The sequence below is a fragment of the Erithacus rubecula genome, assembly GCF_903797595.1.
Source record: "Erithacus rubecula genome assembly, chromosome: 3".
NCBI classification, from domain to species: domain Eukaryota; kingdom Metazoa; phylum Chordata; class Aves; order Passeriformes; family Muscicapidae; genus Erithacus; species Erithacus rubecula.
In genome coordinates, this window is record NC_136689.1 from 42,916,678 (window position 1) to 42,931,518 (window position 14,841).

Consider the following 14,841-nt stretch of genomic DNA (forward strand, 5'->3'; position numbering starts at 1 on the left):
ACCAATTAAATGCACAAGGGATTGGATGGAATAGAGGCTTTAGAAGGCAAAAAGAGTTTCCCAGGAGGACAGGACTGTTGCATGTGTTCAGAGCCCATAAAAGGCAAGGAATATTCTCTTCTTCTGTAGTGTATAATATGCACATGTTGTGCTAATACAATCTAAATCAACTTGGCTTAAATGGAAAACACACAGCAGTGGGGAATGTTGTGTTTTGCACAGCTTCCTTTGCCTGCCTGCTGTGTGTAAAGACACATGACTGTTGAATTCCTGTACTAGCTAGTGAAATATCTGCCTTGAGACAGTGGGGTTTTAAGCTCTCTGGGGAGAAACACTTTTTAGTCTCCTGCTGATCACATTTTTGCTACTCAGGCTGTTGGATCTCAGCAGGGTATCAGAAATTGTGCCTGGGACAGTTGTCTCCTGCAATGCATAATGCAAGGGGATGCTGGATTGCTGGGATCTCCTCTTGCTCTTGCACTATGGGATTCAATAACAGGCAGGTTGTGCTAAGCAAAACATTGTTGATACTGAGATGTGCATCTTCCAGATGTGAAGATCTCAAGCCTCTTCTCTTTTCTTGCTTAGATGATACATTTTCACATGGGGCAATTTTCATGGAGGGTTATCTGTGTGTAACAGACCTGCCAGGCAGTGCTGAGGTGCAGCCTTGTGCCAGCTGAAGCTGAATTGCTTGTGCAGGTTCCTGATAGCAAGTTAGGCCTGGGCTTGTGCCTGCTCCTGTACACAGGGCTCCCCAGAGCTCTCCTGCTGCCCTGAAGAACCCTCTCCTGTGTAGTGGTGTTGCTATCCATGCTGCTGATGGCTGCCCCAGCTGTGAGCAGAGATAGCAGACAAGCTCCCTAACCCTTCTGGGTGGTAGGAAGTGGGCAAGATTGAAGGCTTAAAGGCATTGTGGCAATGTAACAGAACATTGAGTTACAGATCTCACTCATTAAAAATGGGCACACAATTTTCTTGCTTTTTAAATTTTTAATGAGTTTTGTGCCACACATAAACACTGACACCAGAATTGAGCAGAAAAGATTCCTCCTCCCACTCAGACACACACACACATATATATATATATGTGTGTGTGTGTGTGTACTTTTGCAAACTCCATATAGGTTTTTTTGAATATGCTTATCCCTTCTGGCTTTGGTGCTTATTTCAAAATAGCAAGCTGATTTTCCACATTACAGTTTCTTAATTTGTGATTTTATCACTGTAAAATGCTTTGGGAGTTTTTATCATGATGCATTAAGGAGTTTTAGTAAAAATGACAAGATCCCAGTAAGAGGTTAAAATGAGACCTCTGCAAGTTTTGTAACACAGGCAATTCTAACTTTGTAGAACTAGAAATAAGGGAAGAAATTTGCTCAAGTATGTTTCCTGAAAACATGTGAAAAATAACAAAAAAACCTTTGAAACACAAGCCAAAATGGAATTTACAGGAAAGCACAGTAATATTAGTGCAGTTTCACTGAAAGTGGGTTGATCTTCATAGTTCTTTGCCTTCTCCAGGGGTGCCACACCATCTCTTGGGTGACACCCACTGTCATGTTTGGTGGGGAAGATACTGCCTGAAAGCTTTTTGCCTGAGCCTCTTCCCCTGACTCACAACCCAGCCCTCCCCTGCAGGAGCTGTTCTGGCAGCACACAACGCCTCCTCTGCAGCCCTGTGAGGAGCCCTCCCTCCCAGCCCTGGGCTCCTGGCACAGCCCCCTGCTCAGGGGGTGCTGTTCTCTGGGGCTTTGTGACCAACCCAAGCACCCCTTTGAGGTCCTCAGTGCAGCGCCCAAAAGCTGGTGGTAGCTCTGTGATGCTTCTGAGTCTCCTTGGCACTTCAGGAGGACTGGTGGCTCAAATCCCCTTTTCCTTGGGGTTGCTTGCTGCAGAGAAAGGCTATTCCCAGGGGCTGCCAGCAGCTCCGTATGTAATTGTGTAACAGAGTTCGTTGTGAACTTTAGACCAGGGAAACCTTGTCTAAAACATGTGATAAGATAGATATACTTTCACCTGAGGGACATGTCCAGTAGTAACAGATTTATTTTAAACTGTTTCAGCACACAGATAAAAATTGAAGACGAACTTTTATCTTACTTAAGGAAATAATTAGAAATACTTTACTGAGAAGCTTTATCATGAATTTTCCAAGCCTTCTTATGGACTGTGGGCCTCATGGTCTACCAGAAAGGGCCCAAAGTGTAACAACAAGAAATAAATTAAGTATTGGAGATGCCAGAGGATTATATGATGCTTATCAGTGGTGTTCTTTTGAAAACATCATATTTACTTCAATATTCATTACTTAATTTCCAATCATTATGTTCAAATACACTTTTAATACTGTTGGGTTTCAGTTGTGTGCAGAAAAGCCCTCCAGACTAAATCCACTGCACACACCATGGTGACATCACCACCATGTCTCCTCTTCCCTCCCAAGCTAATATGCACACTGCTCCTGTCTCCTTAGGCTGTGCACAGCTCCATCAGATCAGCTCTCACTGCCCACAGTGCACTTATCAAAGTGCCACAGATGTCTGTAATCTCTCAGGCAATAATTGCTCACTCTCCTGCTGAGAGTTCACTGATCTGTTGCTGAGTTTCACGGTACCTACTTTGTCACCACCATGTGGCAAATGTTTGAATTACTCTCTTACAGAATATTCTAAAACTGAGCTGGTAGTCCTGCTGATTAACACCATCTGACAAGCAAGAAGCCATTTTCCAGGAGACAAAGAACATACAAGAAATTATGTTGTAACATGTTATTTAAGCAAATCACACCCAGAGTAACCCAGGGCTCAGACATTGAAGAGGGGCTGTCAGGAGAGTCCAGGTCCAGTCACACTGAAGTGATTATATGAGGTTAAAATAGTAGAAAACTAGAGGAGCACTGTTGTCAGAAAGATGTGAAGATGAATTTTCACTTGCAGAAGGCATTGGAAAGTTTGCATAGTTCAGAAATCTGTCCAGAAATGTATCGAGATTTTGATGATAGCAAGCACAGTAAAGTATTGCTACTTTTTTCCCAAGAAATTCCTTTCTCAGACCTGTGTCTGAGAATAGGAGGAGGAAGATGAAACAGACAATGAAGATTCTTAAATCTCAGAAGTTTTTGTGGTTTCTTAAAAGCAAATAACAACAAACCCCAGAACAAACACCACACACAAAGAAGAGGTAAGTACCACAAGAATGCCTACTGCAAAACAAGGATGTGTAGGTTCAGTGCCAATTTCACCTGTTTTTACTGTCATTTCTGCAAGGACAGGGACAGCCGTGGCTGCCCAAGCCCTCCTGCATGGTGCCAGAACAGTGCCCCTGTAGGGAGGGGGAATGTGGGTGAAGGGAAGATGCTACAGATCCTCAGAAGCTTCCCCCACAGCAGGCAGTTTGGAGGCTAGATATAATAAATCAAATAATTATCAGCCCCCTGAGAACATATATTTCAGCAGGAAAATGGAATTGTAAAATAATTAAAATAAACCTTTGTTTTCTTTTCACTTCAGGACCTCAAGAACAGCCTTGATGTTGGTTGGAGCACAAGCCACAGGATGCTCTGAAGCAGTCCCAGAGTGAGAGCCACGGAATCAGTTGGGCTGGGAAAGGTCTCTGAGATCATGGAATCGAAGCCATGACCGAACATCACCATGCCAAGCAGACCATGGCACTGAGTGCCACGTCTCTTCTTTCCTTAAACACCTCCAGGGACGGGGGCTCCACCGCCTCCCTGGGCGGCCCGTTCCAATGCATAATCACCCCTTCTGGGAAGAATTCCTCCTGATGCCCAGCCTAAACCTCCCCTGGTGTAAGCTGCGGCGGTTCCCTCTTGTCCTGTCGCTGGTTCCCGGGCAGAAGATGCCGGCTCACACCTGGCTCCACACGCTCTTTCAGAGCGGCAAGGTCCGTGCTGAGCCTCCTCTCCGGGCACCCCCAGCTCCCTCCGCCGCTCCTCATAGGACTCACACTGCAGACCCTTCACCAGCTTTTGTCCTCTTCTCTGGATTCATCATCCCACAAATCCTACAAACTTCACCCAGAACCGGTGCCGGGAAGGGCCCGAGGAGCGAGCGCGGCCGGGATCGTGTCTGGCCTGGGTATCCCGGGAAGGCACCGCCGGAGCGCGGCCCCGCCCCCGCCGCGGAGCCCCGCCCCCGAGGCGCCCATTGGCTGGCGAGGCTATATATGGCCGTCAGGCGGGGGCGGGCTCTCTTTCGGCTCTGCGCCGCCCGGGCCTCCACACGGCGTTGTCAGCGTGAGTTGGGGCTGGGGGGCGTGGGGGCGGCGGGGGCCGCGTTCCCCGCCCTGCGGTGACACCGGGGGGCATTGTGCATCCCGGCGTAGTGCCGGCGGCCGGGCCGGGCCTGGCCGGGCCGCAGAGAAGGCCGAGGCCTGCCGAGTGTAGCGCGGGAGGCGGCCCAAGATGGCGGCTGGACCTCGTGGCGCGTCCCCGCCGGGCTGAGCCCCGTCCCTGTGCCCGCAGGTTCCCTGTCGTTGCTTCCAGAGGGAAACCCCACAATGTCCGGAGGCCTTGATGTCCTGCAGATGAAGGAGGAGGATGTCCTCAAATTCCTCGCTGCCGGGACCCATCTGGGAGGTACCAACCTCGACTTCCAGATGGAGCAGTACATCTACAAGAGGAAGAGCGATGGTAAACAGGCGGGATGGGTGGCCCGGGTTGGGCAGCTCGGGTCTTGTCGGCACGACTGGGAGAAGCAGGAAAGTGCTAGTGCTTGATCTCCTTAGCGTGGTTTCTCCATGACCTTTGCATACCAAACAGTGTTCCCTCAAAGAAAAGAATTAAATACTGATTTTGGAGCAATTCTTACCTGTATTGATTTTGGAATTTAGTAAATCAATCATAGACGATTTGGGTAATTTTGCTAGTTCTTGACTATATTAACGAAATGGTTTTAGTATCACAATATTGATTTTTCCTGTTTGTATTGGTCTTCAATCTGAGCTTCCCTTTGTAAAAAAATTAAAACTCATACCAGCCTTGGGTTTTTGATGATAAATGCTGGAAGCATTATCATCAATGTGACATTAAAATCATAAGGGGAGAATTTTCTTTAAAATACTTTGCACTAGCTAGAATGAGACCATAATGTTGTCATTTCATAAAGGACATTGAGGTGCTAGAGCACGTAAAGAGAAAGGCAGCAAAGCTTTTGAAAGGTCTAGCAAATGTCATGAGAAATGACTAAAGGAGCTGTGTTTGTTTAGTCTTGAGAGGAAGATGCTAAGGAGGGATCTCACTGCTTTCTGACTGCCTGAAAGGCCACCCTCTTCTGCTTGCCAGTAGTCAGGGGAGTCTAGCCAAATGACCTAAAGATAAGACAAAGGAGATTCAGATTAGATAATAAAAAAAAAATGTCACTGTTTGGATGGTCAGACAGTGGAATAGGTTGCACAGTCACCTTTAAGGGAGACCTGGATATGCTTAGTGTTATGGCTTAGTGGTTACAGTGGCAGTGCTGGGTGAACAGTTGGATGGGATGATCTTGAAATAATGGTTCCATGAATTTTGGAGTAAGCACAGCCGTGTGGCAGGTGTAATGGCAGAGGAGTGCTATCCTGTTTTAGGATCTTGATTTGCTGGTTGCTCTAAAGCCTTTTGTTGCCAACAGGTATTTACATCATCAATCTGAAGAGGACCTGGGAAAAGCTGCTCCTGGCAGCTCGTGCCATTGTTGCCATTGAGAACCCAGCTGATGTGAGCGTCATTTCTTCCAGGAACACTGGACAGGTATGGACATCAGGAAGCCTGCAGCAAAAGCATTCTGTTTAATTAGTCACTGGAGTTTGTGAGGTTAGTTTGTTCAGGTAACTGCAGGTGAGGCCACAAATGTTTAGGGAGATTCAGGGGTGGATTTCTGAAGGAAAAGCCTGGAGTCCCATGGGCTTGATGTGCACACTGTTAAAGCTTGATGCTGAGGTCAGTTTCTGGCCAGTGAGCTCTCAAGTGTCGGAAGTGTGCGACAGCAAAGGATGGCAGGGTGTTCGCTAACGCCAGGAGAGGGCTCCCTCTATGATTGGAGTTTGATAGTAGGCCCTGCCACATGTCTGAGAAGATGGGAGCTGTTGCAATTGAATAAGAACTGCCAACTGCAGATTCAATGGACACAGCTTCAATTTGTTTGTACTTACTGAGTTTTTGTGTAGTTGAAGTTCCTGGATAATGAGAATAGTGTAGAAAAAATGGAAGAAAATGTGCTTTGCTTCTTTTGTAAACTTTTTGTTTAATTCCCCCTTCAGTGATTTGATTATGAAAGTTTGGAGTAGAGCTTGCCAATAACTTGAGGGGAAAAGAAGGCTTTTTTACATATCCTGACATTACTTTGCTGGTGGATATGGTCTTTTAAACTGGTGTAGTTCTTTTTGGTAACATTTTTATTTTGTCTCCTTCTGAGGTGGTGAGCCCTGATTTCACAGGAATGGAAGCAAATGGTTCAGTCAATTTTCATGCACGTTCACTGGCAGTGCCTGGGTGACCTGGCTGAGATGCACTTTGCTGGCTTGGTTTACATGCACTTTTCCTGCTTCACCTTTGCTGTGTCCCTTTTGCAGCGTGCAGTTCTGAAGTTTGCTGCTGCCACTGGGGCTACTCCTATTGCTGGGCGTTTCACCCCTGGCACCTTCACCAACCAGATCCAAGCAGCTTTCCGTGAGCCTCGGCTGCTGGTGGTCACGGACCCCCGGGCTGATCACCAGCCGCTGACAGAGGCGTCCTACGTCAACATCCCCACCATTGCCCTGTGCAACACCGACTCCCCGCTGCGCTACGTGGATATCGCCATTCCCTGCAATAACAAGGTAACACTTCCCGGCTTCCTCCAGGGCATGCATGGGCTTCCAAGGTGGATGCTTTCTGCAAGGGAGGGTTGGCTTGTAGCTCATGGGAGATGAGCTGATTAATGGGTGGGGAGGAGAAAATAACTGCACACAGTTGGAGCTTGGAGCTGAGGCTGGTTTCTGGCCAAGGAACTCTCAAGTGTAGGACGTGTGCTATAGTAACCTGGCAGGATTTTTCGCTGACGCCATGAGGGTCTTTGTGGCCCAATGAGTGGAGTTTGATAGTCATTCTTGCCACAGATCAGGAATATGAATGAAAGATAAAGTGAACTGATGGAGAAACTGCTCTGAAACATTACCTTACCAGAAATCACCTGAAAGGTAAAGTCTAGGAAGATGAGAAGCTTTCTTTGATTTCTATCTAGGTGTCAGTCACCAAAACTAGTGTAAGTCACCTATGAGGATGTGTGTCAACTATGTTTATTTTGACAAGTTTTCAATTCTTTTGTTCTTAAATACGTGGTGAGCATCATCCCTGTCTTTTGGATGAATTTCACGTGGGGGTGGTGAGCAACATGAAACTCTGTAACAGGAGAGTTATTTCAGGCCATGTTGTAATGGCATCATGATTTCTGCAGAGATCTGAAAATGTCACTGGGAACTGGAAAAGTTGCCCTTTTTTCAAGTTCAGGTACATAAGTCTGGCATTGGCAAGCAGTGTCTTTCACCAGGCTTAAGCCTTGGATGGGGTAGAAATAAGTCTTCTGCTCTTTCTGCCAAGGTTTAGCAACTCTTGCCTGCTTTGTTCTGTTCCAGGGAGCCCACTCAGTGGGCCTGATGTGGTGGATGCTGGCTCGGGAGGTCCTGCGCATGCGCGGCACCATCTCCCGTGAGCACCCGTGGGAAGTCATGCCCGACTTGTACTTCTACAGGGATCCCGAGGAGGTAGGAGCCTCATGAGGGGAGTGAGTCTCTGGGATGTTCTGCTTGTGCTCCTATGCCATGGTCCTGTGTGTCTGCCGTGGAGGACAGGTTTTGCCAATATAAAATGGCACTTCATACTCTACTGTGGTGGCTGGTTAATTGTATTGCCAGTTGGTGCCTGTTGTCTGATACATGATAGTGAGGGTTGTGTTCTGGGATGTGTTCCTGGGAGACTCAGGCTGTGCTCTTCCATTGCAGATTGAAAAGGAGGAGCAGGCGGCTGCTGAGAAAGCAGTCACAAAGGAGGAGTTCCAGACTGAATGGACAGCCCCGGCACCTGAATTCACTGCTCCTCCTCAGCCTGAGGTTGCTGACTGGTCTGAGGGAGTGCAGGTCCCATCTGTGCCCATCCAGCAGTTCCCCACAGGTCAGTTTGGGGAGAGGTGTCTGTGGGAAGGGGTGTGAGGTGTCATTGTGGTGGAAGGAGCTGGGGAGCACTAAGTGTTGTTTTTGTGTTTGTGATTGCAGAAGACTGGAGTGCCCAGCCTGCCACTGAAGACTGGTCAGCAGCTCCCACGGCCCAGGCTACTGAGTGGGTTGGCACTGCCACAGAGTGGTCTTAACTTCAGCCCTGCTGTACTGTGAGAGAAATAAAGGCTGATTTAGTACACACTGTGCTGGTACTTCATTTGTGAAATTGTTGGCTGGTGACACATGGGTAGCATGGGGCACAGTCTTTTGGCAAGAGCAGCATGTCTGTTACACCCTGTTATATGGAGCTGGGGGTTGTGTGCCCTCTCCCTGCCTCCAGCAGCTCACTGGGCTGCCGTGTTTCTCAGTGTCTGGGATTGGTCTCACATTCCTGCCTTCCCTGGCTCTGCCCAGTTCATGTGCTCACCATTGAGGAGGTGGTGACTAGAGTGGAGCAGTTTGCTTTTTGGTTTTTCTTTTTTTATAGAATCCTGTCTGGATCCACCCAAATGGGCTGGTTTTGTTTTTCTGCCCAGGGTTTCACAAGATTGCAGGGTGAGGAATGTTGTGGTGACCAGGTGTGGGAGGTTGCCTGAGCGTAACACATGGTGAACAACACTTGAGTGGGAGCTGCTCTTCTGATGGAATCCCAGCTTTAGCATCAGTATTGCCAGTTCCTCAAGAATGCTGGTATAAGCTTCAGAAAAAAAAACATCATATTAATTTATCTGCTTTAGTTCTTGAGAATTATGTTGCTGTGATTATTAGCAATAAAGGGAGACTCCACCGAGGCAAATGGGGTTTTGTTGGAGGGGAAGATTGTTTGAATTGGATCCTTTTTTCCATATTGGTGTGGTCGCAGATGCTCCTTCTTGTGTCTTCAACACTGCCAATCAACCTGTAAAGAATGTTTTCTCTTGGCACATGTGCTCATTTCATTTTACTGTAATAGTGCATATTAGCAGTAGAAAAACCTAGAGCAAGTTATGCATATTACTGCACAGTATCTGTCCAAAGGAGACTGATCTTCCTCTTGTCTTTACCTATTACATGCCCCCAGACCTGAGATTGCCCTGAAAGATTTGTTGGCCTGGACTTTGTTTTCACTCTGCCACATAAAAAATTTCCAAACTCAGAGCACAGTTTACCCTCCCTACATTGGATTTTTGCTTTTTCACCGTTGTCTCTTTTCTTTATCCATTGTGTAACTTCTTTAATGTGGATGTGTTCCTGTTAATGAATATGTAGAAATCATCAGACAGTTCCTGTGTGGGTGATGGTGTGTTTTAAATCGATTGGTTCTGAGTAATTGCTGCTGAAATATTCCTGTGTTACTGGAATGTGGTTGTTTTCATTTAAGTGCTTCCTAAAGTATCACTTTGACTTTGATGGTTGTCATTCTTAGAACTGAGGACTGGCAGTGAAAGGTGGGAGAGGAGGAGCAAATCCTTGAGACACTGGCTTGTTCATTATTGCTTTTTTTTTTTTTTTTTTTTTTGACAAGTGCAGTTTTGGTGATGAAAAGAGCATCAAAGAACTTCTAACTGTTCTGGATTGGTCTGATTTAATCCAAAATTACTTAGTCAGATGTGTCTGTAGTGGCAGTTTGCACTGAGGGTTGTGGTAGTGTTTCCTTTCTCTGTGACCTTCTCTTTGCATTTGATTTAGGTTGATGGAACTGGGTTGAATGGGGCTAGGTGAGCTGCTTAGCAGAGCCTTCTTCCAGAGCTGGTCTCAACAGGAGCTGGCTGGGGTTGCTGGGATGGTAGAACCCCTCTGGACAAATAGCTGTTGCAGTCCCTGCCAATATGCTACTGTGTGCTCCATCCATGTCCCACACACACAGGGTTTCCACTTCCCTCCCTAATTTATATGCCACCATTCACAGATGTTCCTTTTCCTCTCCTGTCACTTTGCCCAAATAATCACAGTATTTTTATTATCTACATACTGTCAGATTACACTGAAGTTTTTCTTCTGCAGGAAGCAAAGGGTTTTATGCACAGCTGAAGAAATTCATCTCTGCTTAAATCCAGGCTGCCAAAATGTTCCACTCTTTGCATCTGTAGACTGTTCTGCTTTGTGAGACTGAAAATGCTTATAGGATGTTAGATGCTGACTCTTAGGAGTATGGTATACTCATATTGTGAGCCTATTAAGATCAGTGCACTGTGTAAGTAAGCAAAGAAAACAGGTGTGTGTGTTGAATTCACCTCACTGTTCCTCTTAGGAGGCTTCCTCTCCACCCAGAACTGTGACCATGCAGTTGGAGTGGATCTTTTAACATAATTTTTTTTTTCTTGGATTACCAGCATCTTGATGCAGATGGACTCTACATGAAGTAAAGCTTGTAATAAATCTGCATTTGTCATGAAAGCAGCACCCCCCAGGCTGTGTATCTTGTGTCTTCTTAGGACAGATGAATCATGGCATCTTAGATATGTGTCCTGGCAGAGGGAGAAAAAAGAAAAGCATTCCAGATTCACATCATTATTGCTGTAGGACCAAGGTGTTGCTGGAGCTTGTCCCCACTGCCCTGCAGCTTCCAAAGAGGCATCAGGCAGCATTTCAGGCAGGTTTTTTCCTCTAGCCAGTGCTTGGCACTACAAGCTTCCAGCCCCTGTGGCCTAAAGCTTGTGAAAACCACAAAGCCTCAGAGTTGGTGGAAACCTGATCTGCATCGACTGTATGACAGGCAGGGGTAGAACAGTGCTACAGTTGTGTGTAGCACTGAGAATGAAGAATGTGATTGATCATCAGCCCTGCAAAGACAGACTGTGATAAACACCTTGGGCATGGGTACAATCTTGCTATGTCACAACACTGATATTCTCAATTTCTTGCTTTATGAGGCACTGATTTCTGATCCTGGTTTTATTTGTCTTTTTTAAATACTTGTGATTTTAAGAATACTACTGCCATTTTTCTGCTGTCTTTGAAAGCATGTAATTTTTATTTATAACTTGTTCATTTGTACACTCAGTAGTCACTCACGAACAAAACTACATAATGAAGATACTTTTTTGATATTTCTGTAGCTAAAAGAACACATCTTTTCTGGGCTGCTGCTTAAATCTTTGGTTCATTAAGTGTTAATAAAAGACTTGAGTTGACCTGATATGTCTTCTCATGTGACAGAGTCCTAAATATTTCTGTCAGCATTTGTTTCACTTGCTACAAAATTACTTTTATTAGTTCTGTTCAAGCATGAATAAAATAAATTTTAAAGGGATGCAGGATGCATACTTTGACATTATGGCTCTCTAACCTGGCTTTGAAGGCCAGAGAAACCTGCTTTGGTAGAAAAATCTTTATCTTCTTGCTAAATGCCCTTGCACCACATGCAGAAGGGTTCCTGGGGTTGAGTCACACAGCTCACTTCATTTTGGTACTCCGTGCAGAGGGAAAGCTGCTGTGACCCAGGCTCTCACCTGGGCTGCTGAATCTGCTAGCATTGCCCAAGGAACTGGTTCCAGTGTTTGCCACCTTAGCTCCTGAGAGCCCAGGGGATGCTCAGGGTGTAGGAGATGGTCTGAATGTTTGCCTTTCGGGTCTGGCCGAGGTCAGGACGACCCTAGAGCCTTTTCCACTGAGACAGCGGCATGGTGACAGAAGGGGCTTTCCGGGCGGACGCTGCAGCATCGCTCCCGCCTGGCAGGTGGCAGGAGGATGGTGCGGGGGCTTGCCCGAAGAGGAATGCAGGTGTGGGATGGATGGCTTCCCAGTGCCCAGTAGATGGGGCTGCGGTTCCTGGTTTCTCCACGTTTCGGCCGCTGGCAGCGCGGCAGGAGGGCTGGACAGAGCGGACACCGGGGAGGGAAGGTACAAAGCTGCCCCTCCCCTGGCTGTTCGACATCCCCACTACAGAGTAGTGCCGGCTCAGCGGGACCGTAAGATAACTAAAACCCCCCAAACGACCCAAACCCTACTATTTTTCTATAAGTGAGTGTTTAACTTGCCTCCATGCTAAGCTGCAAACCTTGATTTTGATTTTAATTTCCCTAAGGGAGCAAGTGTGGGATGTCGCTGGTTGTGAATGCTCCTAGTTGAAGAAACTCCATGTTGGAAACTTTCTAACTCATCTTTTCACTTTGGCTTATTGCTTCCAGCATGTTCTAGAATGGCTCATCTTCTCCCTAGTACTCCCAAAGCTCCCAGGTACACAATTCACTGCACCTGCTGGCTTTGTTTATATATGAAAACATTAAGCAGCACATGCAGAGAGGGAATCAGGTGTGTGAACCTTTTTCCCTCACTTATTATTCTGCTGTTAGAGGCTCTAATTTGAGAGGAAAGATTTTTTTTAAAAAGGCAGCATCACTTCCCTCTCTGCAGCATCTTTTCTGAAGGGTCCTTTAAGCCTCATTTCTGCTTGCAGCTGGGTAAGGTTTTATGTGCCCCAGGTGCCATGGGCTGAAGTGTCTCCTACCATTTTCCCATAAGGACTAGTGTGTGATAGGAGGGAATGTGCTGCTGGCTTTTCTTCTTGGATTTGTGAGGCAAACCCACTTTGTCTGTGTGCTGTAAGCAGGCAGTGGTTCTTCATCAGCTCTTTCAAGAGGGCTGAGAAGTCCAGCAACTAGTTTTTCTGATTTCAAAGGTTCAGCCCTTTGTAAAGTTTTGAGATAAATTTTAAGTCACAATTATTTTCCCTAAGCCTGCCTTGGATTTCTCCTTTACTCCTATGCTGCCCATGTTAATTTTAAATTTTATTTTTGTTCTGTGGAAGCTACATGTTTGTGTTTATTGTTTCAAGATGAGAACTGGGATTTCTCAAGCCATACCTTGAATATAGAAGAAGGAACTTCATAAAAGCATCAAATCTGAGACTTGTGATTAAAAATATGCCAAGTGATCAACTCTGCATGGTCCCTTGGGTGGTATTAGTGCTCTGTGAAGACATTCTTTTTGGCCTGTACTGTCTCTACTCCCCTGGGATCTCAGGGATGGAGCTTGCTCTGTTCAGGTGAGTGTCAAGCTTCTGCATTTCTTTAAATTTTATTTTAAATCTTCTATCATTACAAGAATAGTGAATTGACCTTCCCTACTAGTATCCATTTTGTAGGCACTGCTCTTCTGCTGTTCAGATAATTGCAAAATATGGAGGTGAGCAATGAGTGCCTCCCACGGGGCTGTGTAAGCCAGAGGGGAGCAGGGAGGGCATCAGGCACAGAGCAGGTGCCTCCTCACTCTCCTGGGCTGGGGTGAGCTCAGCAGATGTGGGAGCTGTTCAGGCAACGTGTTTCTGGTACTATAAGGGACCCCTGTAACACACATGGGCTTGGCAGATCTTCCTGGTTAGATGAGATTTAAGGGATGTTCTCTAGGATGCATCTGGATGTTGTGGAGCCCCCAAAACTGCCCAGAGGCTCCCTTCTCACCTGGAGGGCCAGGTGGAGCATTAGTCTCACAAATAGTTTAAACAGATGCTACTTCCATAGGCTCTGCCTTGCCTTCTATATTCTTTCCTCTGAATTTGAGGTCTGGTGGTGGCAGGAAAGAGGAAACCCTTTATTTTAGGTGGAGATTTGTTTTTCCTCCTGTACTTTGGGTTGGAGGAGTGCTGTGAGCAATGTATGTCTGGTTCATCCCCAACAATGGGTTGGTTTTGGTTTTTGGATGAATAACCAGTTCAAATACAGTACCTGGCTCCAGTGGCACCGTGATAGTGTTGCATGCCCAGGTGATGACTGTTCCAGCAGGACTAGTTCAGCTCCTCAGAGCCAGCTGAAGGTCTTTAAAAGCTGTGTACCCTCCATGTTACTGGCATAGGTGCTGAGGAGGACATAAAGTGCTGGAAGGGCATGTGCATGACACTGGGCTTTCCCTGGAGATGGGTTACAGCAGATTTCCACCACTTCTGTACAAGGGAGCTGCTTTTGTCCACGGGTCAGTGCTCAGGGCAGTGCTGAGGCAGATGTTTCCCCACTGTTGGCTCTCTGCTGCTGTGGCAGAGCCCCATCCTATGTGGGCATGATGACAGAGGTGTGGAAAGTTGAGCAGAAGCTGTGGAGAGTTTCAGCTTCCACAGGCAGAGCTGCAGCTGCCTGTGAAGGAAACCTTGCCAGTGGCTCATTTGTTATATTTGCAAATGCAGTATCAAAATGCTTCTGCAGCCTTTTCCTCCAAAAACTGCAGGGCTTCTTGGGGAGCAGCAGCTGTGTTTGCCAGGGCCCTGCAGCCCTGGCCTTGGAGCTGTTTCCATCTGCAGCAGCTGCAGATGGAGCTGGGGTCCTGCAAGCTGCAGTGGTGGCAGTGAAGCTCTGCTGGTGTTCAGCAGTGTTTGTGCTGCTCTGTCCAAGCTGCTGCAGCAAAGTGCTCTGGCTAATGAAGAAGGCATGGTTTTTATTATGGTGGGGTTTTTCCTCTCTTCCTGGCCCTGAGCCCTCTAGATACCTTATTAAAATAAATCTGATAATAGCCTTCATATTTTGAAGATCCTACGTATCTGCCAAGGCATTGAATTATTTACTGATGCTGCTGCTGTTCAAAAAAACCCAGAAGTCCCATATATGTGAAATGCTTCTTAATAGAAAAAGGTTTGGATTTGCTGGCTTCTGTAGGAAAAGCCTTGACTCGCCCAAACAACTTTGCTTTGAGGGAGGGAGGGAGAATGGAGGAGGACACAGCTGCTTGGGATGTTTCTGC

General features: G+C 46.6%; 1 protein-coding gene across 1 annotated transcript; it reads left to right on the top strand.

Annotated features, from left to right (window-relative positions):
* Nucleotides 1-4,112: 4,112 nt before the first annotated feature.
* Nucleotides 4,113-8,392, top strand: RPSA (ribosomal protein SA). Its single transcript, XM_079302824.1, has 7 exons — nucleotides 4,113-4,258; nucleotides 4,487-4,654; nucleotides 5,634-5,752; nucleotides 6,574-6,819; nucleotides 7,615-7,743; nucleotides 7,981-8,149; nucleotides 8,251-8,392. Exons 1-7 carry the CDS (start codon nucleotides 4,189-4,191, stop codon nucleotides 8,343-8,345), a joined length of 996 nt encoding a protein of 331 aa, XP_079158950.1. The 5' UTR covers nucleotides 4,113-4,188; the 3' UTR covers nucleotides 8,346-8,392.
* The last annotated feature ends 6,449 nt before the right edge of the window (nucleotides 8,393-14,841 follow it).